The sequence below is a fragment of the Heteronotia binoei genome, chromosome 13, assembly GCF_032191835.1.
Source record: "Heteronotia binoei isolate CCM8104 ecotype False Entrance Well chromosome 13, APGP_CSIRO_Hbin_v1, whole genome shotgun sequence".
In the NCBI taxonomy this organism is placed as follows: Eukaryota; Metazoa; Chordata; class Lepidosauria; order Squamata; family Gekkonidae; genus Heteronotia; species Heteronotia binoei.
Window position 1 is genome coordinate 21,033,921 of NC_083235.1, and position 24,263 is coordinate 21,058,183.

General features: G+C 47.3%; 4 protein-coding genes and 1 non-coding gene across 5 annotated transcripts; 2 read left to right on the plus strand and 3 right to left on the minus strand.

Moving 5' to 3' along the window:
* The first annotated feature begins 1,996 nt into the window (after window positions 1-1,996).
* Window positions 1,997-21,164, plus strand: LOC132581887 (uncharacterized). The gene is made up of 3 exons (XM_060253308.1): window positions 1,997-2,447; window positions 13,412-13,807; window positions 20,786-21,164. The coding sequence occupies exons 1-3, from the start codon at window positions 2,043-2,045 to the stop codon at window positions 21,116-21,118; spliced, it is 1,134 nt and encodes a 377-aa protein (XP_060109291.1). The 5' UTR covers window positions 1,997-2,042; the 3' UTR covers window positions 21,119-21,164.
* On the minus strand, window positions 8,009-8,075 carry TRNAR-GCG (transfer RNA arginine (anticodon GCG)). The gene has a single exon. It is a non-coding gene; the product is annotated as a tRNA-Arg (tRNA).
* On the minus strand, window positions 13,418-13,926 carry LOC132581404 (histone H2A type 2-C). Its single transcript, XM_060252639.1, has one exon. The coding sequence runs from the start codon at window positions 13,859-13,861 to the stop codon at window positions 13,472-13,474; it is 390 nt and encodes a 129-aa protein (XP_060108622.1). The 5' UTR covers window positions 13,862-13,926; the 3' UTR covers window positions 13,418-13,471.
* A 750-nt stretch (window positions 21,165-21,914) lies between the features above and the next one.
* On the minus strand, window positions 21,915-22,491 carry LOC132581774 (histone H2A type 2-B). The gene has a single exon (XM_060253180.1). It carries the CDS (start codon window positions 22,374-22,376, stop codon window positions 21,987-21,989), a length of 390 nt encoding a protein of 129 aa, XP_060109163.1. The 5' UTR covers window positions 22,377-22,491; the 3' UTR covers window positions 21,915-21,986.
* Window positions 22,492-22,731: 240 nt separating this feature from the next.
* LOC132581001 (histone H2B 5) lies at window positions 22,732-23,251 on the plus strand. Its single transcript, XM_060252006.1, has one exon. The coding sequence runs from the start codon at window positions 22,805-22,807 to the stop codon at window positions 23,183-23,185; it is 381 nt and encodes a 126-aa protein (XP_060107989.1). The 5' UTR covers window positions 22,732-22,804; the 3' UTR covers window positions 23,186-23,251.
* Window positions 23,252-24,263: the final 1,012 nt, after the last annotated feature.

Consider the following 24,263-nt stretch of genomic DNA (forward strand, 5'->3'; position numbering starts at 1 on the left):
AGAGTTCACACAAATATAAACGTGACAGCGTGAAATTAAGGGACGGGGTGAAAAAAATCCATCAGGATCCGTGTCGATCCAGATTTTAATCCCCCCCCCCCATATAATATTTATTTTATGTTATATGGGGTATTTGATGCGCCTTGATTTTAAACAAAAATAAGACTGACTGAAAGGAAAAGGGGAGCTGTACAAGTGCAAATTCAAAAATTAGATTGCGATTTTTAGATACGCACTACTTTAGGAAGTCAACGAAGAACGAGGGCGGTGGGATGAGATTATATTTAAACTGATCGGAACAAAACTTTATTAAAGATGAAAGGCCGATCTCGGCAGGCCCGAAGCTATCAGGGAGCCTGGGGGAGCATACCTCCCCCGACTTCTGGAAGAGGCCCTCTTGACTCTGGGGCCCCAACAAGTCCCCGAGGCCTCTGCCATGGCTCCAGGGCATTGGAGAGGTCACTTGTGGGGCAGGGGGGCATAAACAGTCCCAGCCTCAGGTCTGAGTTTAAGGGCCCGCAGATCAGTTTTTTCACGGGCCCTTTAACTTGAGAAAGCGACCCGTGGCACAGAGTGGTAAAGCAGCGGTACTGTGGTCTGAACTCTGCTCACAACCTGAGTTCGATTTCGGCAGAAGCTGGGTTCAGGTAGCCGGCCCAAGGTTGACTCAGCCTTCCATCCTTCCCAGGTCGGTAAAATGAGTTCCCAGCTTGCTGGCGGAAAAGTGTAGATGACTGGGGAAAGCAATGGCAAAGCACCCCGCAAAAAGTCTGCCGTGAAAACGTTGTGAAAGCAACGTCACCCCAGAGTCGGAAACGACTGGTGCTTGCACAGGGGACCTTGCCTTAACTTGAAGGGGCTGGGGTCCCCTTCTGCTGCCCGCACGCTGTTTTAGTGGCAAGCAGATGCAGTCCCAGCCCAGCGCGAGTTAGGGGCTCGCGAAAAAGCTGATCCGCAGGCCCTTTAACTGGCACAGGGCCTGCTTCTGCTGCCGCCCCAGCATTATTTTACTGGTGGGGAAGAGAGGGCGGTGGTGAGCTGGCCACAGCCCTCCCTTCCCTGCCATTAAAACAGCAGGGGAGCCAGTAGCAGTCACGGGGGGGGGGGGGGAGTGCCACGGCGGCAGCGGAGGACCAGAGTGAGGCGGCGGGGGTGAGCAAGCGGAGCGCCGCAGCAGCGGGTGGGGGCGAGCTGAGCATGGCGGCTGGGGGGCGCTGGTGGGGGGGAGGTCGCCTGCCTAGGGCCTAGTCACCCTGGAGAAGCAGCCCCGAGCCCCACCTCAGCTATTTAAAGGGCCCATGCAAGGGCCCGCTTCTGCTGCCAGCCCACGTGTTATTTTACTGGCGGGGAAGAGAGGGCGGTGGTGAGCTCACTACCGCCCTCTCTTCCCCACCAGTAAAATAGCCCATGGGCCGGCAGCAGGAGCAAGCCCCAGCCCTCCAGGTTAAAGGGCCCACGAAGCAGCTGATCCATAGGCCCTTTAACAGACCCCGGGGCTGGGGGCTGCTGCTGCCCCCAGCCTGGAAGCAAGTTGGTTGGGGGAGGGGGAGGGCGGTGGCAAGAGAGAAAGGCAGGGAGGGAGCCACTAGAGGGAAAGTCGTTTGGGGCACTGGGCGGGACATCAGTGCCCCCCCCCCCGAAAAATGTAAATCCCTCCCCCTTCTAAATTCTGACTATGGCCCTGGATCTCAGGGACGCATTATCTTGCAAAGTAAACGAATTCCCTTCCCATTTCCCTCCCTCGAAGGTCTTTTTGAAGTGGCTTGGATGTTTGCACAGCGGAACAATGTAGGAGTCCTGGGCGTGTAGGGAATAGGATGCAAACTGGTACGCAACAGCCGGAAAGGGGCGGGCCAGCGACCGAAATCTTGTGACCAATCCCGGACAACCCCGGGAAAATTCAAATTCTGAAACTGCTAGGTTACACTGCCCAGCCAATCGCGAAAGGGGGCTTTTGCTATAAATTCTCTGCCGCCCAGCGATTCTCTCCATAGCGTGACATTCTTTGGAGAGTCACTGGACGCAGGAGTGAAAAAGCTGCAATGGCTCGTACTAAGCAAACCGCTCGCAAATCCACCGGAGGAAAAGCGCCTCGCAAGCAGCTGGCTACCAAGGCTGCCCGGAAAAGCGCGCCCGCCACCGGAGGAGTGAAGAAACCTCACCGCTACCGCCCAGGGACCGTAGCCTTACGGGAGATCCGTCGCTACCAGAAATCTACTGAGCTGCTCATCCGCAAGCTTCCTTTCCAGAGATTGGTGAGAGAGATCGCCCAGGATTTTAAGACCGACCTGCGTTTCCAGAGCTCTGCCGTCATGGCTTTGCAGGAAGCGAGCGAGGCTTATCTCGTGGGTCTGTTTGAAGATACCAACCTGTGTGCCATCCACGCAAAGAGAGTCACCATCATGCCGAAAGACATCCAGCTGGCGCGCCGTATCCGTGGGGAGAGGGCTTAGTTTTCTTCCCTCAGCCGGCGTTGAGCAACAAAGTAACCCAAAAGGCTCTTTTAAGGGCCACCCACAAAACTCGAAAGAAGAGCTGTTAACATGTTACCTTGTTCCTAGTGAGAAAATAAAATGTGTCGATGTGGCTAAACTTCAGGGCCGCTGAACAGGAAATGTATGTAATCTTGACATTTCTAATAATGAAATAAAACTATAAGCTGAAATTTAAATTGGCTCTAAATTGCTCCCTTAAAAAAAAACCCTATGTAGCCCAAATATAGCATTTCCCCACTATGATGTCCCTCAAAGGCTTGCAAAACAACTACATACTTAGGACAGGATAGCCAAAGATGCATAACTCATGTTTAAGTAAATCCAAGTGAGCAGCCCTGTTGGTCTCAAGCAGTAGAAAAAGGAGTCTTAAAGGTCACTTGACTCCTACTTTGTTCTCATGTTTAAGTAATACATTTGAGTTTGGTAGGGAAATAGACCCTGACCTGGGTAGACCAGGAGAGCCTAATCTGAGAAGCTAAGCAGAGTCTGCCCTGCTAGTATGTGGGTGGGAAACCTTCAAGGAATACCGGGGTTGCATGCAGAGAAAACACAGGCAACCTCTACCCCCGTTTTTTAGTTTCTTCCGTTGGCCAGCAAGTAAACACACACATGGAAATGAAAGCACTGGGAAGCTGGTGAGCCAGCTCTATTGTGCATCGTGGTTCCTCTGTCCCTCCCTCAGTATTACAGAAACCATGAGCAGAACAGTCCCAATGCTTCACATGACTTCAAAAGACGGAAGGCAGGCAAATAGATGGGGGAGGAAGAGGTGGAAAGAAAACAACTTTAAATGCATTTTCCATGCCCCTGGCAGGCTTGGCTTGGAGAAGTGATTGAAAAAGACAAATGCCTTCTCCAAGCTAGCTGACAGGGCAGTGGGGGCTTTGAAAACCACACAATGTGTGTGAAAGAGCCACAGTTTGGCCACCCCTGCCCTGGCAGCTTGGAAGAGAGACAGATAGGGACCAATTGTTTGTCTCTAAGTAAGCAGGGACTTGCCTGTTACTGGGATTCTGGTGAAGTTTCCCCGTTTGCCGAGGAGCTGCCTGATTGGTCGCTGAGCGAAGGAGCTGCTTTCTGATTGGCGGAAAACCTCAGCAACAGTTTGAAGCAGGCCTCTCCCACCTACCAACTGCATTTCCTGCCCGTGAAAAAATACCGAACTAATTTAAAGACACACATGCGCTTTCCCAGCTGGAGACATCTTGTTTCAAACCCGAGATTCAGCAGGGATCAGATAATTGCAGCCTAGGGAACAACTGCTTCTGTGCTTTGGGAAACTGAAAAGGGCAGAACTTGGAACCTCCCTGGATCTATTTAGAAACATTCTATTCTTACCATCTCACTGGGGAAGGAACAGGTTCTTTGCCACTGAAGCCAAACCGCTGATACCCTGCATCAACTTCTCTTGTTTTTTGATTCCTTGTCCCAGTTGTATCTTTTGGAATATTTTAGATTCCTTTTGGGGGGGGGGGGGTTAAAAACTGTGATCTGACATACGCTGGAGTGAGTGCTTCAGCTTTTCAGCGTGCTCCTATATGTCTCTAGCCCAGGGGTGGCCAAATTTGCTCAATGCAAGAGCCGCACAGATAGATAGATGGATGGATATGTAGATAGATAAGGGGAAGAGGTGGAAAGAAAGCAACTTTAACTTTAAATGTTTTATCCAAGCTGCTGACTAGCTTGATTTGGAGAAGTGATTTAACCTTTCTTCATAGGGAAAGTGTTCCAAGTTGCCCTTTTCTGCACTTTTCCCAATGCTATAATATCCTTTTTGAGGTGCGGTGACCAGAATTGCACACAGTATTCCAAATGAGACTGCACCATCGATTTATACAGGGGCATTATGATACTGGCTGATTTGTTTTCAGTTCCCTTCCTAATAATTCCCAGCATGGCATTGGCCTTTTTTATTGCAATCGCACACTGCCTTGACATTTTCAGTGAGTTATCTACCATGACCCCAAGATCTCTCTCTTGGTCAGTCTCTGCCAATTCACACCCCATCAACTTGTATTTGTAGCTGGGATTCTTGGCCCCAATGCACTTGGCCACACTGAACCTCATCTGCCACGTTGATACCCACTCACCCAGCCTCAACAGATCCCTTTGGAGTGCCTCACAATCCTCTTTGGTTCTCACCACCCTGAACAATTTAGTGTCATCTGCAAACTTGGCCACTTCACTGCTTACTCTCAACTGCAAATCATTTATGAACAAGTTAAAGAGCATGGGACCCAGTACTGAGCCCTGCGGCACTCCACTGCTTACTGTCCTCCACTGCGAAGACTGCCCATTTATACTCATTCTCTGTTTCCTATTAATTAGCCAGTTTTTGATCCACAAGAGGACCTGTCTTTTTACTCCATGACTCTCGAGCTTACTAAGGAGCCTTTGATGAGGAACTTTATCAAAAGCTTTCTGGAAGACAAGGTAAACAACATCTATCGGGTCTCCTTTGTCCACATGTTTGTTCACCCCCTCAAAGAACTGTAACAGGTTAGTGAGGCAAGATCTTCCCTTACAGAACCCATGCTGAGTCTTCCTCAATAACTCGTGTTCATCAATGTGCCTACTCATTCTGTCCTTGATAATGGTTTCTACCAACTTTCCCGGAATTGAAGTCAGACTGACTGGCCTGTAGTTTCCTGGATCTCCTCTGGAACCCTTTTTAAAGATGGGGGTGACATTTGCTACCTTCCAGTCCTCGGGAACGGCGGCAGATTTCAATGAAAAAATACGTATTTTTGTCAGACGATCCACAAGTTCAACTGTTGAGTTCTTTCAGAACTCTTGGATGTATGCCATCCGGACCTGGTGACATTAGTTTTTAATTCGTCTATCAGGTGTAGGACCTCCTCTCTTGTCACCTCAATCTGACTCAGGTCTTTAAACACCCCTTCCAATATAAGTGGTTCTGGAGCAGGCAAATACCTCTCATCTTCCACAGTGAAGACAGAGGCAAAAAATGCATTCAGCTTCTCAGCCATTTCCCTATCCTCCTTCAGTAATCCTTTAACCCCTTGGTCATCCAAGGGCCTCACTGTCTCCCTGGCTGGTTTCCTGCTTCTAATATATTTGAAGAAATTTTTATTGTTGGTCTTTATGTTTTTTGCAATATGCTCCTCATAGTCCCTTTTTTGCCTGCCTGATCAGTCTTGCATTTGATTTGCCACTGCCTGTGTTCCCTTTTATTAATCTCACTTGGACTAGCTTTCTACCGCTTAAAGGAGTCCTTCTTACCTTTTACAGCTTCCAATACTTTGTTAACCATGCAGGCCTTCTCTTATACCTGTTTGTACCTTTCCTAACTTGTGGTATATATTTTATCTGAGCTTCTAAGATTGTAGTTTTAAATAGCCTCCAAGCTTCCCTGAGGGTTTTGACTGTATTTACCTTTCCTTTCAGTTTCCTCTTCACAATATGGAGTTCCTTGGAAACTTTATCACAGGGGAGTCCAGAGCCATCCACTATCTCCTAGCCTTTGTTAATCAGGTTTGCCACAAAGGTAATTCAATCACAAACCCAGGGAGGATTATCAAGCCAATGCCCAGCCTTTGTTCAGCAGACCTGAGTTGGCCAGGGCACAGCTAATCTAATCACCCATTTATGCCATCTAGGTGTGCCTTCTCGCATGATAGAGGTTTACAAGATTATGCATGGGATAGAGAAGGTAAAGAAAGGAGTACTTTTCTCCCTTTCTCACAATACAAGAACTCATGGACACTCAATGAAATTGCTGAGCAGTCAGGTTAGAACTTATAAAAGGAAGTACTTCTTCACCCAAAGGGTGATTAACACATGGAATTCACTGCCACAGGAGGTGGCGGCAGCTGCAAGCATAGACAGCTTCAAGAGGGAACTGGCGAAGCATATGGAGCAGAGGTCCATCAGTGGCTATTAGCCACAGCGTATTGTTGGAACTCTCTGTCTGGGGCAGTGATGCTCTGTATTCTTGGTGCTTGGAGGGGAACAGTGGGAGGACTTCTAGTGTCCTGGCCCCACTGATGGACCTCCTGATGGCACCTGTTTTTTTGGCCACTGTGTGACAGACAGAGTGTTGGACTGGATGGGCCATTGGCCTGATCCAACATGGCTTCTCTTATGTTCTTACCTTGCCTTAAGGGTGGATGTAGTAGTCATGGCTAACTTATAGCAACCCTTTAGGTTTTCCAAGAAGAGAAATATTCAGAGGTGATTTGCCATTGCCTGCCTCTGTGTAGCATCCCTAGACTTTCCGAGTGGTCCCCCCTCCCAATTCTGGCCAGGGCTGACCCTGCTTAGTGTCTGAGGTCTGGTCAGGCTAGCCTGGACCATCCAGGTCACAGCCCTGACCCTACCTTGCAAGCCCATATTGGGACTTCCACTAAGCACATCTGTTTCCACATCCCTAAACTTCAAGCCTCCTAGTAAGATTCAAAGTGTCAAGAGTGGATTCAATTTGATATCAGCAGGGAACCTGTCTCCCTTTCAATGCAACTAAAGGTGCCTTAGACGCCTCCTTACACCTCCCAAAATTAAGTAACTGATCTCTGGTTGGGCTACTTCCTTACTCTTGCTGAAATCACGGCTTTGTTTTATGGAACCCTCCCCCACATCACTCTGCATTTCTGGCTCGGGTTGCCAAACTCTGGATGAGGCCTGGAGCTGTCTCTCCCACAATGATGACTGCTCATCACCACACAGAGCAGTTTCCCTGGAGGAAACGCCAGCTTTAAACAGTGAGGGAATCTCCCTTCTCTGTATTGGCAAACCTATATCCTGGCAGAGGCAGCCGGTGAACCAGATTTGAGTCTGCATACCAGCTGTTGCATAAGTGTGCAGGTGTTTTTTTGTAAGTGGGGGGAAAAAAAGCTTTCCTCTTGCTTAGCAAATAGCTATAAGAAACTTTCAGAAGGCAGCCATTTTGGTCTGCAGTAAAACAGCTAGATTAAAGTCCAGAACTTTGAATCTCAAAAGCTCATAACCCTCCCCACCCCACCCCCAAATCTTGTTGGTGTCTCAGGTGCTTAAATCTAACAAGGAGGAAGAGGTTCCAGCATTCCTTTGTGTAGTGGTGGAATTCTAGCAGGAGCTCCTTTTTATATTAGGCCACACACCCCTGATATAGCCAAACCTCCAAGAGCTTACAAAAAAAGAGCCTTGTAAACTCTTGGAGGATTGGCTATATCAGGGGTGTGTGGCCAAATATGCAAAGCAGCTCCTTCCAGAATTCCACCCCTGCCTCTGTGTAATATGCCTTGGCTGGCCCAAACCTCTCTTTCAGAAACAAACAAACAATAAACTTTGTTTTGATCTTCCCAGTGGTGATGCCTGGCATAAAATCCAGCATTTTCTAGGCCAGTATGACAAAGCTGTGCTTGCCAAACTCCTGCCACATTGAACATATGAAGCTGCCTTATACTGAATCAGACCCTCGGTCCATCAAAGTCAGTATTGTCTTCTCAGAGTGGCAGCAGCTCTCCAGGGTCTCAAGCTGAGGTTTTTCACATCTATTTGCCTGGACCCTTTTTTGGAGATGCCGGGGATTGAACCTGGGACCTTCTGCTTCGCAAGCAGATGCTCTACCACTGAGCCACCGTCCCTCCCCATTCTTTTTTAAAAGCATAGACACCCCTGTCTTCCTTTTCACCCAGGCTTTCAGAATAAACTACACATCCAAGAAACATTTCTAAGAGCATTAAATTAACACTCTTTTTTGCACAGCCTGTATTTGTTCAATTCCTTTTCCTTTCATTTTTTGAAGACCAATTTGACGTACAAGTAGCCTCATCTCATTCAATGAAGGGTGGTAGTTTGTTTCCAAACTTGTTCAAAGTTTTGACCGTCACAGATGCAAATGGAGGTTCCCCAGAGGGTACTCTCAAGGGACCCCAACTCAGGATCCGTGGAAAGGGGCAGATCAAGCCCCAGAAGGTGAAAGTTTGAGTCCTCATGTCCCCCTCTGTAGTACTGCCATTAGCTCCTTTCCACTAACCAGACACCAGAGATTAAGGGACAAATTCTTATGCCGTCCTGGAACCTAAACTAAAGAAAGTCACCCTTGCAAAGTAGGACACTTACAAGACAAGTTCCACAAAAACAATTAACCTGGTAGCTGTAGCCAAGTATTGGACTCAGACTAAAGCCTCCCAAATTCAAGTACTCCACCAAAATACAATCAATTCACTTTAAACATGTACATATGTAGTCAATAGGGGAACTGTTGCAACTCTTCTTTGAATTTGTAGGTAATGCTGCCACCAGGAATTTAATTACAAACACTGAATTTGTGTCCAAGCTCTCTGACTTCTTTGTTGAACTATGTGGCCCTGGGGGTGAGACTCTTTTGTTATTAAAATCATAGGACTTCAGGTTAATAGCAAGCAAAATAAGACTTTATTTGTACAATAAGCGTATTGGTTTCAAGCCGCTTATTGCTTAATTTTTCAGTGAATAACAACTTCTGACTGAGGTGTCACTCTTTCACTTCACACACTCCTCCCTCTCTAATCCTCCTTTCTATACTTAACCTTCTGTCAGCTGCTGTGTCTCAGACTCCGATAATACCCTGACAATATTAGGTTTTGGCTCTCTATCTAGCTCTAATAGGTCCTCTAAGTATTTTTGCTTTTCTTCTATAGCAAGGGTGGCCAAACTTCCTTAATGTAAGAGCCACATAGAATAAACATCGGTTGTCTGAGAACAGAAGGAAGGAACATAGGAGAGGGATTTATTTATTTTATTTTATTCGATTTATATCCCGCCCTACCCCACCGAGGCGGGCTCAGGGCGGCTAAAGGATAAAGGAGGGAGAGGTGGAAAGAAAGCAACTTTAACTTTTAATACATTCTCCAAGCCTCAGGCTGGCTTGGCTTGTAGAAGTGATTGAAAGAGACACATGCCTTTTCCAATCCAGCTAATGGGGCAGTAGGGGCTTCGAGAGCCACACAATATGTGTGAAAGAGCCACATGTGGCTCCAGACCCGGTTTGACCACCCCTGTTCTATAGAATCTTAATGCCTTTCACAGCACTATACGGAACTCTATGGCTCAGTAGACTGCTGACTGACCACAACTGACTTAATTGCTGTCGCTCTGCTGAGAGTACACTGCTGACTGACTTCTCTCTTTCCACACATACTTCTTAGCCCTGCCCACACTCACTCAGTCACCAGCCAAATCACCTCACCCCTCCCTTTCCCTAGTCAATTTACCAACAATTAAAGGAACAGACGTATATAAATTCAAATCATTACAAGAGCCATTAACAGTGGGGAGAAAAAGAGCATTGGTTCGAGATGCAGAATCTGGGAGGCCAAAGAGAGTTGCCAGGTCCCCCTGGACAATGGTGGAGGATGGGAGGCATATAGTTTGGCAGCCCCAGGTTAGGAAACTCTTGGAGATTTGCAGGTAGAACGTGAGGAGCGCAGAGACCTCAGTGGGGTACAAGGCCATAAAGCCTACCCCCCAAAGCGGCCATTTTCTCCAGGGCAACTCATCGCTCTTGTCTGGAAATCAGTCGTAATAGCTTGAGATATCCAGGACCCACCTGGAGGTTGGCAGCCTGAGTTCAAACCCTTCTCTCCCAGGATAACTTGATGAGTGACCTTAGGTCAGCCACAGTGTCTCTGCCTACCCACCTCACAGGGTTGTTGTGAGGCTGAAATGGATGGGAGAAAACAACGTAAGCCATTTTGAGTCCTCAAGAGTGTGTGTGGGGGGGAGAGGCAGAGTATAAATGAAGTAAATAAGTAATAACTGTATTTCTAAACATGGTGTTTGCTGAAATGCTTCAGTCAAGGCTACAGGGTGGCCAGTTTAGCGTAGTGGTTAAATTTGTGGACTCTTATCTGGAAGAACTGGGTTTGATTCCCCACTCCTCCACTTGCACCTGCTGGAATGGCCTTGGGTCAGCCATAGCTCTCACAGAGATGGTCTTTGAAAGGGTAGCTTCTGGGAGAGCTCTCTCAGCCTCACCCACCTCACAGGGTGTCTGTTGTGAAGGAAGAAGATAAAGGAGATGATAAGCTGTTCTGAGACTCTGATTCAGAGAGAAGGGCAGGGTACGGTCGTCTTCTTCTTCTACAGCAAAGCATGAATATAAAACAAGCAAATAAGCACATTCTATTACAAATGGCTTCTGAACATAGCCAGATTTTCCAATAAAAACCAGTACAATCCTATACGAAATTACAACCTTTTAAGCCCACTGACTTCAATAGACATAGACGGTTTAAGGTTTATTGGATTTATATCCCGCCCTCCCCGCCAAAGCAGGCTCAGTGTGGTTCACAACCAGCAGAATAAGAACAATTTAACAATAAAACAAGTTAAACAATCAAAATGGATAAGAACAATAAAAACAGTCTGGTGCTAATTGTATCTGATGTTTTCTTGTTTCAGATGGCATTCAGTCTATATTCGATGTATCTCAGTCACCACGTATCAGTCCTTTGATGGCAAATTAAAGGCTTGCCGGAATAGAGTTGTCTGTGACGGACTGCTAAAGTTGTCTGTCAATCTGTTTAGGACTGCTAAGAGTGGTCTGTGAAGGCTGTGAATCTGTTTAGGACTGCTCTATCATTGTTGTATAGGGTGGGCAAACTAAAAGCCAAAATGATTAAACTGAGGCTATTGAACTTTGGACACATCACGAGAAGACGAGATTCACTGGAAAAGAGGAAGACCCGAAATGAGATGGGCGGACTCAATTGAGGAAGCCACCAGGGCCCTTAGTTAGTAAGACCTGTGGAAGACTGTTAACAATAGAACATTTTGGAGGTCATTAATTCATAGGGTCACTATGTTGGAAGCGACTTGGTTCACTTAACACACGTAGAGTGGGTAAGCAACAACCCCTTGAAACATTCCTCCTTGTAGCTATATAACTCATACAAGTTGGCAAGGGACAAAACAGAAAGGATTTTCATTTCTCCTTCTGACCACTGGGCTAGGAGATGTGGGTTTCAGGAGGACCAGATTATGGTTTTATGGTGTGCAAAGAAAAAAAAACCTCAAAAATAATCTGCTAAACAAGGTTGTTTCTTCCGGCTCTCTTCCCTGGCAGGTGGTTTCCAGTATATTCGTATGAGGAAAAACATCTATTAGGAAAGTCAGGACAGTAATTAAGTGAGATGTTGGGATTCTTCCGCAAACATAGTTCAAAAATAAATCATTCCTTAATCAGCCCTTTGTAAGCATCTAAAGCAATCTTTTTTCCTGCTTGGAATCTGACACTTCCCAAGTTTAACTTTTGAGCAGTTTCTGTTGCTGGACCCATAAGAGGGCCTGGAGAAATAGGCTTCCAAAGGCAGCCTGTTTCTTTCTAAGTAGAACCTTAAGAGACCTACAATATTTCTAGTGTATAAGCTTTTGAGATGCAAAGTTCTCTTTGTCAGAGACCTGTATGCATACTAGACATAGACCTTAGAGACCAACACAGTTTTCAGGGTATATAGTAGGATCGACAACACTGGCATAGGAAATTCCTGGAGATTTGTGGGTGGAACCCTGGGAAGGGAGAGAACTCCCTTTTGTATAATGCCATAAGGTCCAGCCTCCAAAGTCCCCATTTTCACCAGGGGAACAGATCCACAAAGCCTGGAGATCAATTGAAATTCCAGGGGATCAGCAGGGCCTACCTGGAGGCTGGCATCCATAGGGTATAAGCCAGGGGTGGCCATCACGTAAGAGCCACATAGAATAAATGTCAGATGTTTGAGAGTCGCAAGATATGAACATCAGATGTTTGAGAGCAGGCAGGAAGAGCAAATAGACAAGGAAGAGGTGGAAAGAAAGCAACTTTAAATGCATTTTCCTAGCCACTGGCTGACTTGGCAAAATAATTTAAAGAAATGCTTTCTCCCAGCCAACAGGGCAGTGGGGGCTTTTAGAGCTGCACAATATGTGCAAAAGAGCCACATGTGGCTCCTGAATCACAGTTTGGCCACCCCAGCAATAAAGTTTTGACAGTCCCTGTCAGATTTGCAAAGGTTTCCTAAAGAGTAAACACAACTGTACTACTTTTTTCTTATTTTCTTAATAGTGCAACCACAGCATTATGGCGAGCCGATTCCTGAAAGCTTCTGCTAGAATAAAATTAAAGTTTCCCAGATGCTAATGGGCTTCTGTTTTGCTTTAAACCAGACTTATTTGTTTGATTGGTAACATCTAAAGAAAAGCAACCAGAGATTTTTTAAAAAAATCTGAATTGTGGCAGTAGCAACTGAATATAAAATGGAAACATTATTTTCTCTGAAATCCTTATACCTTTTAAACAATTTTCTTTTGATTTATGTTTAAAGTGAAGAATGCAGTTCATACCCACAGACTTTTGAAGTTTAATGCTATACTCCAGGGGTGGCCAAAGGTAGCTCTACAGATGTTTTTTGCCTACTACTCCCATCAGTCCCAGCCATTGGCTATGCTGGCTGGGGCTGATGGGAGTTGTAGGCAAAAAAACATCTGGAGAGCTACCGTTGGCCACCTCTGCTATACTCCTTAATAGTGCAACTACAGCATTATTGTAGATTCCTGAATGCTTCTGCTAAATGAATTTGAAGTTTCCCAGATGCTAACAGACTTTTAACCAGTCTTACTTGCTTGATTGTTATTACTATTACTACTGGGGACATATTATCAAATTCATAGATGCCATCTTTTCATCTCAGCAACATATCAAGAAAAGCGATCAGATTTTTTTTTTAAATCAGAATCGTGGCAGCAGCAACTGAATACAAAATGGAAACATGATCTACTTCGGTATTCTTGTACCTTTTAAACAAGCTCTTTTGATTTATGTTTAAAGTCAAAAATGCAGTTCATACCCACAGGTTTAAGTGTAATGCTACATTTTTAGAGGGACGAAAGGTAGGCGGAGTAACTTATCTGTTGCTAACCTGTCAGTAAAAGATCCCCCAGCTCTTTCTTTGAAGTGGTGGGTGGCTCTGAAAAGAGCCTTTGGGGGTTTGCTCCGGCGGGAGAAAAAGGCGCCTTCATTTGCCTTTGGCCTTGTGGCTCTCGGTCTTCTTGGGCAGCAGGACGGCCTGGATGTTGGGCAGGACGCCTCCCTGGGCGATGGTGACTTTGCCCAGGAGTTTGTTGAGCTCTTCGTCGTTGCGGATGGCCAGCTGCAAGTGGCGCGGGATGATGCGGGTCTTCTTGTTGTCCCGAGCCGCGTTGCCGGCCAACTCGAGGATCTCCGCCGTCAGGTACTCCAGCACTGCCGCCAGATAGACTGGCGCCCCGGCGCCGACCCGCTCGGCGTAGTTGCCTTTGCGCAGCAGCCGGTGGACGCGGCCGACGGGGAACTGGAGACCGGCTCTGGAGGAGCGAGACTTAGCCTTCGCCCGCGCTTTCCCTCCTTGCTTACCCCGTCCAGACATTGCAGCTTTTAACCAAACAACTTCCAAACTAAGATCGAGATCGCAACCCAAGCGACACAGCAAGCTTAGGGAGGGGAAACCTGGAACCAGAGCTTTTATACTTTTACCGGCGACTAAACTCTCGTTTCTGATTGGCTGCATTTTAGATGATGTCTCTTTGCAACCAATCGAAAAATGCCTTTGCTCAGTCCTCGCCAACTGCAAGCTGGGACGTTGTATCCGTCCAATGGCGACGGGGAGCCTCACAGTGCCCTGCGATTTGCAGGTGGCTGCGGGCGTCAGAAAGCGCTTGAGCCAATAGGAAACAGGGGACCCTGCTGCCTTTATTTGCATATGAGAACCGGCTGTCGCTGTAAGCCCTTTTGTTCTCTCTGCGTTGTCGGTTTCCTGGTTGTGCGGGGGTGCGTGTGGCAGGCGCCTTGCTAAAAAATGGAATGGCTGATTTATCAAGAGACAGTTCGTCAGGCTTCTGTGTACTCGACTGCTAAATGGAATCATATTTATTGCAAGATACTTAATGGACATAGCTGCTATTCTGACATTTATTACTGGTTTTGTTTTTTTAGCCTAGTGGACACAGGCTGGCAGTAGCTAGGCCCCGGCTTGTGGTTCTTTTAATCTGCTAAGGGACATTTTCATGATTTTGCATGCTGATTCACTGCCCACTTTCTTTATATTTATAACTGCTTGCCATTCCATCCTACTGTCTGATGAAGTGTGCTTAGAGCACAGGAAAGTTTCCATTCTGAATAAAACTTTGTTGGTCTTAAAGGTGCAACTTGACTGCTTTGTTCTACTGCAATCATAAGTAGATCCCAGTAGGCAGCTGTGTTGGTCTGAAGCAACAGAGCAAAGCAGTAGAGAAGTGCACCTTTAAGATTCTAAATAAAACTTTGTTGTTCAGTCGCACAGTCGATTCCAACTCTTTGCGACCCCATGGACAAAGTCATGCCAGGCCCTCCTGTCTTCCACCATCCTCCGAAGTCTGCTCAAATTTGTGTTTGTTACATCAGTAACACTGTCCAGCCATCTCATCTTTTGCCGTCCCCTTCTTCTTTTGCTCTCTGCCTTTCCTAGCATCAGGATCTTCTCCAGGGAAAGCTCCCTTCTCATTTGGTGGCCAAAGTATTTCAGCATCAGCTTCAGCATCTGACCTTCCAGTGAACAGTCTGGGTTGATTTCCCTTAGGACTGACTGATTTGATCTTCTTGCAGTCCAAGGGTCTCTCAAGAGTCCTCTCCAGCACCTCATCTCAAAAGCATCTATTCTTCGGTGCTCAGCCTTCCTTATGGTCCAGCTCTCAAAGCCATACATTACTACTGGGAATACCATCGCTTTGACTATACGGACTTTTGTTGGCAGCGTGATGTCTCTACTTTTTATTATACTGCCCATAGCTGTCCTCCCAAGGAGCAAATGTCTTTTAATTTCATGGCTACAGTCACCATCTGCAGTGATTTTGGATCCCAGAAATGTGAAGTCTGTCACTACTTCCATCTCTTCCCCTTCTATTTGCCAAGGTGTGATGGTGCCAGATGCCATGATCTTAGTTTTTTTGATGTTGAGTTTCAAGCCTACTTTTGTGCTCTCCTCTTTCATCCTCAACAAGAGGTTCTTTAGGTTCTCCTCACTTTCTGCCATTAGAGTAGTGTCATCTGCATATCTGAGGTTGTTGATGTTTTTTCCCGGCAATCTTAATTCCGACTTGTGTTTCATCCAGGCCAGCATTCCGTATGATGTACTCTGCATATAAATTAAATAAGCAGGATGACAATATACATCCTTGTCGAACTCCTTTTCCTATTCTAAACCAATCAGTTGTTCCATATTCTGTTCTGACAGTTGCTTCTTGGCCCTTATACAGGTTTCTCAGGAGACACGTGAGGTGGTCTGGTACTCCCATTTCTTTAAGGATTTGCCACAGTTTGTTGCGATCCACACAATCAAAGGCTTTAGCATATTCAATGAAGCAGAATTTTTCTGATACTCCCATGCTTTCTCCGTAATCCATTGAATGTTGGCAATTTGATCTCTAGTTTCTCGACCTCTCCAAAACCCAACTTGAACTTCTGGTAGTTCCCGATCTACATACTGCTGAAGCCTAGCTTGTAGGATCTTTAACATGACCTTTCTGGCATGTGAAATGAGTGCAATGGTGCAATAGTTTGAACATTCCTTGGCATTACCCTTCTTTGGGATGGGAATATAAACTGACCTTTTCCAATCCTGTGGCCACTGTTGTGTTTTCCAAATTTGTTGACATAATGTGTTCATCACTTTAACAGCATCATCTTTTAGGACTTTGAATAGCTCAACTGGGATGCCATCATCTCCACTCGCTTTGTTGTTAGAATAAAACTTAGTTGGTTTTAAAGGTGCACTTGTCTACTGCTTTGTTCTATTGCAATCATAAGTGTTTCCTTTTTACACATAAACGTTTCTTTGGTGGTTGCAGAAAGAGGGCTTTGGATTGGTGGTGGTAAAAAGGCATCTGGGTTTTTTTGTTGTTTTTTTTGCACACTGAAAAAAATCCCAGGTCTGGCTCTGACCTGGGTAGCCCAGGCAAGACCCATCTTGTCGAATGTCAGAAGCTATGCTGGGCTGATCCTGGCACGTACATGGATGAGGGAAAACCTTCAAGGAATGCTGGGGTCGGGATGCAGAGGTTGTATCAAGTCACCTCTCTGAAAATGTCCGGGCCCCAGTAGGTGTTCCCAGAAGTCGCCATGACTTCCAGGCATGCAAGAGTGTGTATACGTGTGCACGCACACACACTTTTAAAGAAGTTCCATGTCCAATCCTGCAGTTGTAAAGATCAGAAGAAGAAGACTGCAGATTTATACCCCGCCCTTCTCTCTGAATCAGAGACTCAGAGAGGCTTACAATCTCCTATATCTTCTCCCCCCACAACAGCTACCATGTGAGGTGGGTGGGGCCAAGAGGGCTCTCACAACAGCTGCCCTTTCAAGGGTTATGGCTGACCCAAGGCCATTCCAACAGCTGCAAATGGAGGAGTGGGGAATCAAACCTGGTTCTCCCAGATAGAGTCTGCACACTTAACCACTACAACAAACTGGTTCTCTCTCACTGCGTGAAAAGTGGTGTTGCCAACTACCTGGAGGAGAAGGGAAATGTCCTGTCTATGTCATTTTCTTTTATTGGGATGTAAGATATTATTTACCTCCGTGCATGAAAAGCCTACCCCTGCCTATTTTCAAACATGAAACTTCTATTCAAAGGATTGACTGCGTTTTCTCCAGATGGTTGGCAACCCTAGTGAGAGACCAGTTGTGGGACTCAGTTTCCTATGTGAAGAGTGCATTCCATTCCATCAAGTACATCTAGATTTACAGCATCCCCTGGAATGGGGCTTTCAAGTCAAGAGAGAAGCAGAGGTGGTTTGCCATTGCCTTGCTTCTTAGAGCCTTCATCAGTGGTCTCATACTGATCCTGATCAGTTTCCAAAGTCTGACATGGTTGAGCTACAGGTAGCCAGCATAGTGCCCGCGAGTGCCATGGTACCTGGCTGCACATTTCCTGCTGCCTGCCAAGTGTTTTTGGAAAACATGATGTGGCTTTTGTCCAGGAAAGCTTCTGATTGGCCATTTGAGATATGATTGACTTGGCAGGTATTTTTAAACATTCTTTTGGCAGCAGCTGCTACTGTAACACAACAAATCTTCATTGTGTAACTGACGGTAAGCTGCAGCAGCCATTTTGTGACTGGCTCTGTCCCCTGAGGTAGCCTGGTTGTGGCATCTGTTTTCTGGTTGCGCCCACCATGTGGTGCCAGAATTCCAAAGGTGCCCATGGGCTCAGAAAGGTTGAGACCCCACCCCCCGGGCTACAGAATGCCTCTTACCTTCCAGAACAATATATGAGCGAGAGCAAAAATAGTCCTGGGTGCATTTCAAAAGCTAGTGTAACTTTTAATTGTAGAAAATTGCTTGGACTAGCGCCCACTTAGGTAAAGGTAAAAAGGTAGTCCCCTGTGCAAGCACCAGTCGTTTCTGACTTTGGGGTGACGTTGCTTTCACATTTTCATGGCAGACTATTTTACAGGGTGGTTTGCCATTGCCTTCCCCAGCCATCTACACTTTCCCCCCAGCAAGCTGGGTACTCATTTTACTGACCTCGGAAGGATGAAAGGCTGAGTCAACCTCGAGCCGGCTAACTGAAAACCCAGCTGCCGCCGGGATCGAACTCAGGTCGTGAGCAAAGCTTAAGACTGCAGTACTGCAGCTTTACCACTCTGCGCCACAGGGCTCTTTAGAGCCCACTTAACCACTTCACCAAACTACTAAATCATTAGATGTCACTTTTAAGGCAGGGTTCCATTGGAGTGTAACAGACTTTAGTAAACTCTAGAATTAGGAAAAGGGTTACATTACACTGTTTCTTTCTGTCAACTAGTCTTCTGCCGGGAGTAGATTGTGATGCAACAATCCCCAGCTAAGTAAATTGTTTCTGATGAATTTGTGTCTGGGAACTGCTGCGTTGCATTGGCGTATTATGCTAGTCCCTGCCAGGCTCATCGGAGTCTCAAGGACCCAACTTGGGACACAGAGACAATGGGAAGCAGGATCCAAATCCTTGCATCTTTGGGCCAATCACTAGTCCCCCTTCCGGTTTGAACGGTCCAATGGTGCATTAGCACAGGAACTTGAACTGCATATAGTTGGCCCAATTCTCAGTGCTAAATCTCATTCCTACCATGCTGCAATTGCTAATAAAGAAGTCTGATCACTATGCTGAGCGTCTCCATGTGATAACACTGGTGACCAGGGGTGGAATTCTAGTGGGAGCTCTTTTGCATATTAGGCCACACACCCCTGATGTAGCCAATCCTCCAAGAACTTACAAAAAAGAACCTTGTAAGCTCTTGGAAGATTGTCTACATCAGGGTGTGTGGCCTAATATGCAAAGGAGCTCCTGCTAGAATTCCACCTCTGCTGGTGATCCTGTTGAATGAGGCCCTGGTTCTAGGCACCGCATCACTGCTTAAGCCTCCATATGCACCACGCATCGCAACACCGCTGAATGGAACCATGGCTGCTGCTCTAGGAATCCTCCCTGAATTTGATGCCACAAGAATCTGTCGCCGACTACCTGGCCACGCTACGAGAGCTTGGGGCTAAGTACGAGTTCCAGCACTTGGAGGAGGTCTTGCTCGATCATCTCTAATATGAGAGAGTGCATCGCAAGATCACAGAGTTGGATGGCCCAACACTCCAGAATGCAGGAGGCTGAATTTGGTTCCTTATTCGCAGCTCCTTATTCATTCCTTATTCGTGAATTCAACCAAAAACACTGAAGAGAGTCTGAAAGCTCTGAACCCCAAAATAAGGTCTGGATCCCCATATATCATATACCCCCTTGTTCAGGGGACTCTGCCCTTTGAGAAGACATGTGCTGCCTCACGGTCCAATGAGCGGTTCTTGTGCCAGCTGATCCAAAGCAAGGTGCCTCCAGGACACTCAAACCAGGCAGTACTGCATGTCTTCTTGCAGGGGACAGTGTCCAGAGCGTGGGCATGTTTCACTTGGGGTGATCCAAAACACTGTTTTGGGGTACAGCCTGTCCCCAGTGTCTGTTTGAGTGTCCTGGGGGCACCTTGCTCTGGAACAGCTGGCATGAGAACCATTCTTTGGATCAGGAACCAGCACATGTCCTCTTGAGGGGCAGAGTCCCTGGAACAATATGCTGTGGCTAACAGCCACTGATGGATCTTTGCTCCATATGTTTATCCAATCCCCTCTTTAAAACTGTCTATGCTTGCAGCCGCTGCCACCTCCTGTGGCAGTGAATTCCATGTATTAATCACCCTTTGGCTGAAGAAGTACTTCCTTTTATCTGTTCTAACCCGACTGCTCAACAATTTCATTGAATGTCCACAAGTTCTCGTATGGTGAGAAAAGGAGAGAAGTACTTTTTTCTCCAGCTTCTCTATCCCATGCATAATCTTGTAAATCTCTATTATGTCACTTCTCAGTCGACGTTTCTCCAAGCTAAAGAGCCCCAAGCGTTTTAACCTTTCTTCATAGGGAGTGTTCCGACCCTTTAATCATTCTAGTGGCCCTTTTCTACACTTTTTCATGAAAAAGGAACTAGGAAATAAATAGGGAAAGGGGAACCAGCTTCTCAGCCTTGTGATGCTGGACTGAATGGACTGCTGGTGTGATGATCCAGCATGGCCTTTCTTATGCACCCCACTTTGGCAAAGGGGATCTTATGCATTTAGAAGCTCTGCCAACGAGTTATCCCCTCCTCCCCAAATACATTCCATAATGTGTATACTCACATTTGTGTTTCAGATTCCTAGATGTTTCTCCCCATCCTTTGAGTAATGGTTATCTATTGGATCCCCCCCAGAAACTAATCAGCACAAACTCAAATACTGAATCTGACCTGTAAAATCTGATGCAGTACAACCAGGGGACTGATTTTCGAAACTAACAAAGCAGGCCAAAAAATTTAGTGTTCCCCTATGCAGTTCCAAGACAGATACAAAACAAGTTATTCCTAATATAAAATCGCCTTCATAATTTGATAGCAGACTGAGGGGGGGATTAATAATTATATGGGGGTTCCCCCCCCCCGAGTTAATTTCATTGTAATCGGACAGTCTATTCTAGTTTTTCTTATCTAGAGCAACCCAAACGCCAAACTAGCTGCGACTGATGGGGGAGGGGGGGGGGAGAGAAAAGGCGGCAACGTTCTCTCTTTCAATTACATTCCAACAAGCATAGTCATCGCTCTTTTTGAAACAGTCTCAGCTTTCATTGGACAAAACTGGCTCTTTATGGCGTCATAGAAGGGCGGGCCGTTGTGTACCCCGCCCCCACACTTCACTCTCACAGTTTTCCTTCTGGTCGGGCAGCGGAAAATATAAAAGCAAGCTGCCAAGCTGAACTGCATTCGTAGAATAACGAAGAACTTGTAAAGATGTCTGGTCGTGGCAAAGGTGGAAAGGGTCTCGGCAAAGGCGGCGCTAAGCGCCACCGTAAAGTTCTCCGCGATAACATCCAGGGGATTACCAAACCGGCTATCCGCCGTTTGGCTCGGCGTGGGGGTGTGAAGCGTATCTCCGGGCTGATCTACGAGGAGACTCGCGGCGTACTGAAAGTTTTCCTGGAGAACGTCATCCGGGATGCTGTGACCTACACCGAGCATGCCAAGAGAAAGACCGTGACCGCCATGGATGTGGTGTACGCTCTGAAGCGCCAGGGCCGTACTCTATACGGTTTCGGGGGTTAAATTCTTCCGCTCCAACATAAAACACAACGGCCCTTTTAAGGGCCACCCACTTCTCCAAGAAAAGAGCTGTCTTTACTTTGTATTACAAAGTTGTTTTTCTTTACATGTATCTCTTAAATATATATAATACCCGGATGCAGCTGGTAAGAAAATGAAACTAACCCATTTGAAAGGTGCAAAGATACCCTTCGCTGTTCTATTAGATGCAGGTTGCAAAGCTCAAGTGCTGTTTTATCCCACGAAGATGCAGGTAATGTTACCCAAGCAAAACACTCTGGCGCTCTCTCTAGTCATATGCTTGGCTAAAAGGTTTAATGGAGACTATTCAATCTATGGCTATAGGACTCCTTCAATCGCATGTGTCACTGCCGTGAACTTGCGCTCCGGAACTGATTTGCTCTGCCGGTTATGTGCATGTTTTGTGGAATCTTATCCCTCCCCCCACGCAAACATTATAGATTGTGTTCCCTTGCACTCCAAATATACTGGCATTCCCATTCAACTAGTACTATGTGCATGTCTCCTCCCTTCGCACGCACACAGGTTTACAGAATTGGTGTTTTTGTGCAAGCTGTAACCAGCATAGGACGCCTCACGACAACCTTGTAATAGTGACCAGTGATAATTACTGAGAATGCGCTAGCCACATGCTCAACACAAACTCACTTAGAATTTTTAATTCCTGGTGCTAGATACGACGATTTTTTGACTGCCCTTTCCCCTTATTTCTGGGGACTGTTCATCTCCCCCCCGCTCTAGTTGCACGAAGATTTCAGCCCTTTTTTTGGAAATATGGGTGGCTCTTAAAAGAGCCTTTTGTTTCACACGGATGTTTTTTTCCAAGGGGAAAGCGAGGAGAGTCGCTTCCTCATTTCCCTTTCGGCTTGTGGCTCTCGGTTTTCTTGGGCAACAGCACCGCTTGGATGTTGGGCAGGACTCCTCCCTGCGCAATAGTAACTCCTCCCAGGAGTTTATTCAATTCTTCATCGTTGCGCACCGCCAACTGCAGATGGCGGGGAATGATTCGGGTCTTCTTGTTGTCCCGGGCGGCGTTTCCAGCCAACTCCAGGATTTCAGCCGTCAGATATTCCAGCACCGCAGCCAAATACACAGGAGCTCCAGCGCCCACCCGCTCGGCGTAATTCCCTTTGCGCAGGAGACGATGGACGCGACCCACCGGGAATTGAAGCCCGGCCCGAGAAGAGCGAGACTTCGCTTTCGCTCTTGCTTTCCCCCCTTGCTTCCCGCGGCCAGACATGGCAGCACTGACTCAGCTTCTCTATAACACACCAGAAAAAAAATAAAGCAGCAATTAAAAGAAAACACAAGCGCGCAGGCCTTTTATTCCCTCCTTGCTCAGGGAAGCGCGGTTCCTGATTGGCCAGTGCCTGGAACGAGCTTTGCGAACCCAATAGCGACGCAAGTCCTAAAGCGGACCAATCGAACGCGTAGATACGGGACCCGTCCAATGGTAACCCGGAGATTACAGTCCTCTGATTTGCATGTGCGTCCGCAGGGAGGACGAAGGCGAAGAACGCTTCTAGCCAATAGGAGCGAGGCGCTTTGGATACCCTCATTTGCATAAGAAGAGTATAAATAAAGGGGCTGGATGAGTTCGCCTTCCTCACACGTCTGTGGGGGTGTTTTTTGGTTTGTGTTCCGTGATTGAGGAAGTCTTCGTGCGGGATGCCTGAGCCAGCCAAGTCCGCGCCTGCTCCCAAGAAGGGCTCCAAAAAAGCCGTGACCAAGACCCAGAAGAAAGGGGATAAAAAGCGCCGCAAGAGCAGGAAGGAGAGCTACTCCATCTACGTCTACAAAGTCCTCAAGCAGGTCCACCCGGACACCGGCATCTCCTCTAAGGCCATGAGCATCATGAACTCTTTCGTCAACGACATCTTCGAGCGCATCGCCGGCGAGGCTTCCCGCCTGGCCCACTACAACAAGCGCTCCACCATCACATCCCGCGAGATCCAGACGGCCGTGCGCCTCCTGCTCCCCGGGGAGCTGGCCAAGCACGCCGTCTCCGAGGGCACCAAGGCGGTCACCAAGTACACCAGCTCCAAGTAAGCGGAGCCGGCGCTGCTTGAGGAAGGAAGCTTCAGAATCTCCCCAAAAGGCTCTTTTCAGAGCCACCCACTTTTTCATGAAAAGAGCTCCCGTCACTTGATACTTTTCGGCTGTTGGGGGAAGGGGGTGGCTGGAACTGCGGCGCTGGCTCGCCCCGCAGTCGCCCAGCGCTCCCGGAGCTTAGCAGGCGAACGACTGAATAAAACTAACGCAAACCGGCTTTTTGTTTCATACTGCACCAGGCTTTTCCATGAGTTTCTTTTAGCATTGCTAGTGGCTTTTTAAGCGTAGGTGGGAGATTTGAGAATTAAACTTTTCGATCCAGAAATCGATTTCTCGGGGGGGGGGGGAGAATGAAAGCCGCGAGTGAATCGGGCTAGGTGTAAACTACCCTTTAAAAAGGTAAAGGTGTAGTCCCCTGTACAAGCACCAGTCGTTTCCGACTCTGGGATGTTGCTTTCACAACGTTTTCAGGGCAGACTTAACGGGGTGGTTTGCCATTGCCTTCCCCAGTCATCTACACTTTCCCCTCAGCAAGCTGGGGACTCATTTGACCGACCTCGGAAGGCTGAGTCAACCTGGAGTCGGCTACCTGAACCCAGCTCCGCCGGGATCGAACTCAGGTCGTGAGTTGAGAGCTTAGACGGCAGTACTGGCTCAGATTCCACTCTGCGCCACGGGGCTCTTCTCAACTGTCCTCAGGTTAGCAATAAAACCCAGGCAGTTCATCTGACAAAGTTCCGGTTAGGAAGCCAGGCCGACCCCTTGTAGCCTTGTAGAAGCGCTTAATGCCTACTGGGCGCCCAGGCGTGGATGGCCCGGGCTACCAGCTAACCCGATCTGGGAAGCCAAGCAGGGTCAGCCCTGGTCTGTACGTGGGTGGAAGACCACCCAGGAAGTCGAGGGTCAGCGGGCCGGTCGGGTCTCCGCCCTGTCCTGGATGGGTCAGGCTAGCCCAAATCTTGCCAGACCTCAGAAGCTAAGCTGGGTCAGACCTGGTTAGTAATTAGATGAGAGACCCTCAAGGAAGTCCAGGGTGCTTACCTGGTGCCAGGCAGGGTTAAATCTGGTTAGTAAT

Bases quoted from the DNA above. Each gene is read 5' to 3' on its own strand.
- LOC132581404 (XM_060252639.1), bottom strand. From the start codon at position 13,861: ATGTCTGGACGGGGTAAGCAAGGAGGGAAAGCGCGGGCGAAGGCTAAG.
- LOC132581887 (XM_060253308.1), top strand. From the start codon at position 2,043: ATGGCTCGTACTAAGCAAACCGCTCGCAAATCCACCGGAGGAAAAGCG. The intron at 2,448-13,411 runs GCTTAGTTTTCT...CTTTCTTTGAAG, and splicing joins GCCGTATCCGTGGGGAGAGG to TGGTGGGTGGCTCTGAAAAG. The intron at 13,808-20,785 runs GCGAGACTTAGC...CTGCATTCGTAG, and splicing joins TGGAGACCGGCTCTGGAGGA to AATAACGAAGAACTTGTAAA.
- LOC132581774 (XM_060253180.1), bottom strand. From the start codon at position 22,376: ATGTCTGGCCGCGGGAAGCAAGGGGGGAAAGCAAGAGCGAAAGCGAAG.
- LOC132581001 (XM_060252006.1), top strand. From the start codon at position 22,805: ATGCCTGAGCCAGCCAAGTCCGCGCCTGCTCCCAAGAAGGGCTCCAAA.